The 1,689-nt window shown below is 38.0% G+C and overlaps 1 protein-coding gene across 1 annotated transcript; it reads right to left on the bottom strand.

The window, feature by feature from the left end:
* Positions 1-251: 251 nt before the first annotated feature.
* Positions 252-1,689, bottom strand: LOC116779969 (sentrin-specific protease 5-like). Its single transcript, XM_032674477.1, is given in 3 exon segments — positions 252-597; positions 599-1,131; positions 1,563-1,689. Coding segments are annotated over 3 exon segments (870 nt in total). The 3' UTR covers positions 252-387.

The raw sequence follows: 1,689 nt of genomic DNA, 5'->3' as shown, positions 1-1,689 counted from the left end.
AATTTCTGGGAAATGGTATGGAAGGCTATAGAATACACAGGTTTGGGTTACACCCATCCAGTGATGAACTGGGCCCAGTTGTTCTAACTAGGACAAAGGTGCACTAAATTTACAGTTTTATGGTTTTAGTTGTACACTTTTTCTACAGGTATGCCGAGAACAGAAGAGAATTAAAGTGACAGTAGGAATATTCTATGGCAGCTCTGCAGTGTTCTGCCAGTTAAAGAACTTATAAAAAAATTGAGGTAACAACAGTTGTCAGACCACTCAGCTGAGAATTGCTCAAAATTCTTGGACGTTTTCAGAAATTCAAGTACACAAACACTAACTGCAACTTGTCAGAAATACTAGATAAATTAGGTTGTCTGCATTTTATTAGTCTATTAGCTAGTGTTCGCACAGCTCCCTGTAAATTCTTTTTCTCACTTGGGGCATATCTTCTTGGGATAACTGAAAAGGTTGGTCTAAGGTGAGGCACTTGCAGTACTGGAGTACAAAAACTCCACAATCACTGTCATTTTTCTGTTGTGGAATGCACTTTGTCACAGCAGTCTGCCAACCTTGAAGGAACTCGGGGTGATTCTTCTCCTGACTGAAGAGTCAGCAAATACCATTGAATGTTCTCCACACAAAACTGAAAATGAATGCCTTGGGAATCATAAAATGAAATAATTTGACTGGTGACATTCACAACAATGAGGGACCAGTGGACTTCCAGGTGAATAGGAATTAAGAAGAGAGTCTTTTTGAATAAGTCTACCTTTTTAGTCCATCGTTTTACCCCATTATATCCTTTGGTTACGAACTGTCTATGAAAAAAACTGTTAAAGAAATGAACCTTTTCAGGGACTGCATCCATTATGAGTTCACCATACATGTTAATTATTTGGTCATTCAGCCAGTTTTGGCCTTCCAGTGTAGTTAAATCATCCATATCCAGTATGTGTTTATTATAGGAGACTTGGAAATTGTAAGTGGAGGGTTTTGGATGTTTTTCTTGATATTTCATGATTTCTCTGGTGATAAAAGGTTTTCTCTGGGATAAATCTTCATTAAAGACTTCTTTTAATCTCTTCAGGACATCTTTTTCACAGAGTGGTATTAAACTGCCATATTTCTTTATAAATTCATCTAGAAATTCACAAAGCCACGTTGTCAATTGTTCATCAGTTACCCGAGAAGTTTTTTGACTGTCTTTTTTGTCTCCCTTGTGAGTTCCTAATTTCAGTCCTGTGCTTTCTGGTGAAGACTTTTCGAGAGGATTTTTACAGTAAGGGTGATCTAGTGATATTGAACTAAAAATGTTTAAGGAGTCTTCTATTTCCCCTTGGTTAGGGCTATTTTCATTTTGTGTTGGCTCCATGGATAAGAGTCCATTTGTATGATTGGATAAAATATATTTTTATCTCTTTTATTTTTCTATTATCAAGTCACACACAGCTTGGGATTTGAACAGTATTTCTAATATTGATCGTTCATTAGGATATCTTCTAGTCTGGATCTCATTTTCACAGGAACACTGTAAGTGCCAGTTGGTTCAGTTACATTCCCGAGGTTGTCACTGAAGGTGATGGTGCTGTCAGTGAGGTCGAGGGTGGTGGTGGTGCAGGACAGGTTTGCGTGGTGTGGCATCATGTTTTGGGTGTAGTTGTCCAGCACAGGCTCTTGTTTGATGACTGTGTTGATCAT

This window comes from Chiroxiphia lanceolata, chromosome W (genome assembly GCF_009829145.1).
Source record: "Chiroxiphia lanceolata isolate bChiLan1 chromosome W, bChiLan1.pri, whole genome shotgun sequence".
In the NCBI taxonomy this organism is placed as follows: Eukaryota; Metazoa; Chordata; class Aves; order Passeriformes; family Pipridae; genus Chiroxiphia; species Chiroxiphia lanceolata.
This window is presented reverse-complemented; position numbering and strand designations above follow the sequence as displayed.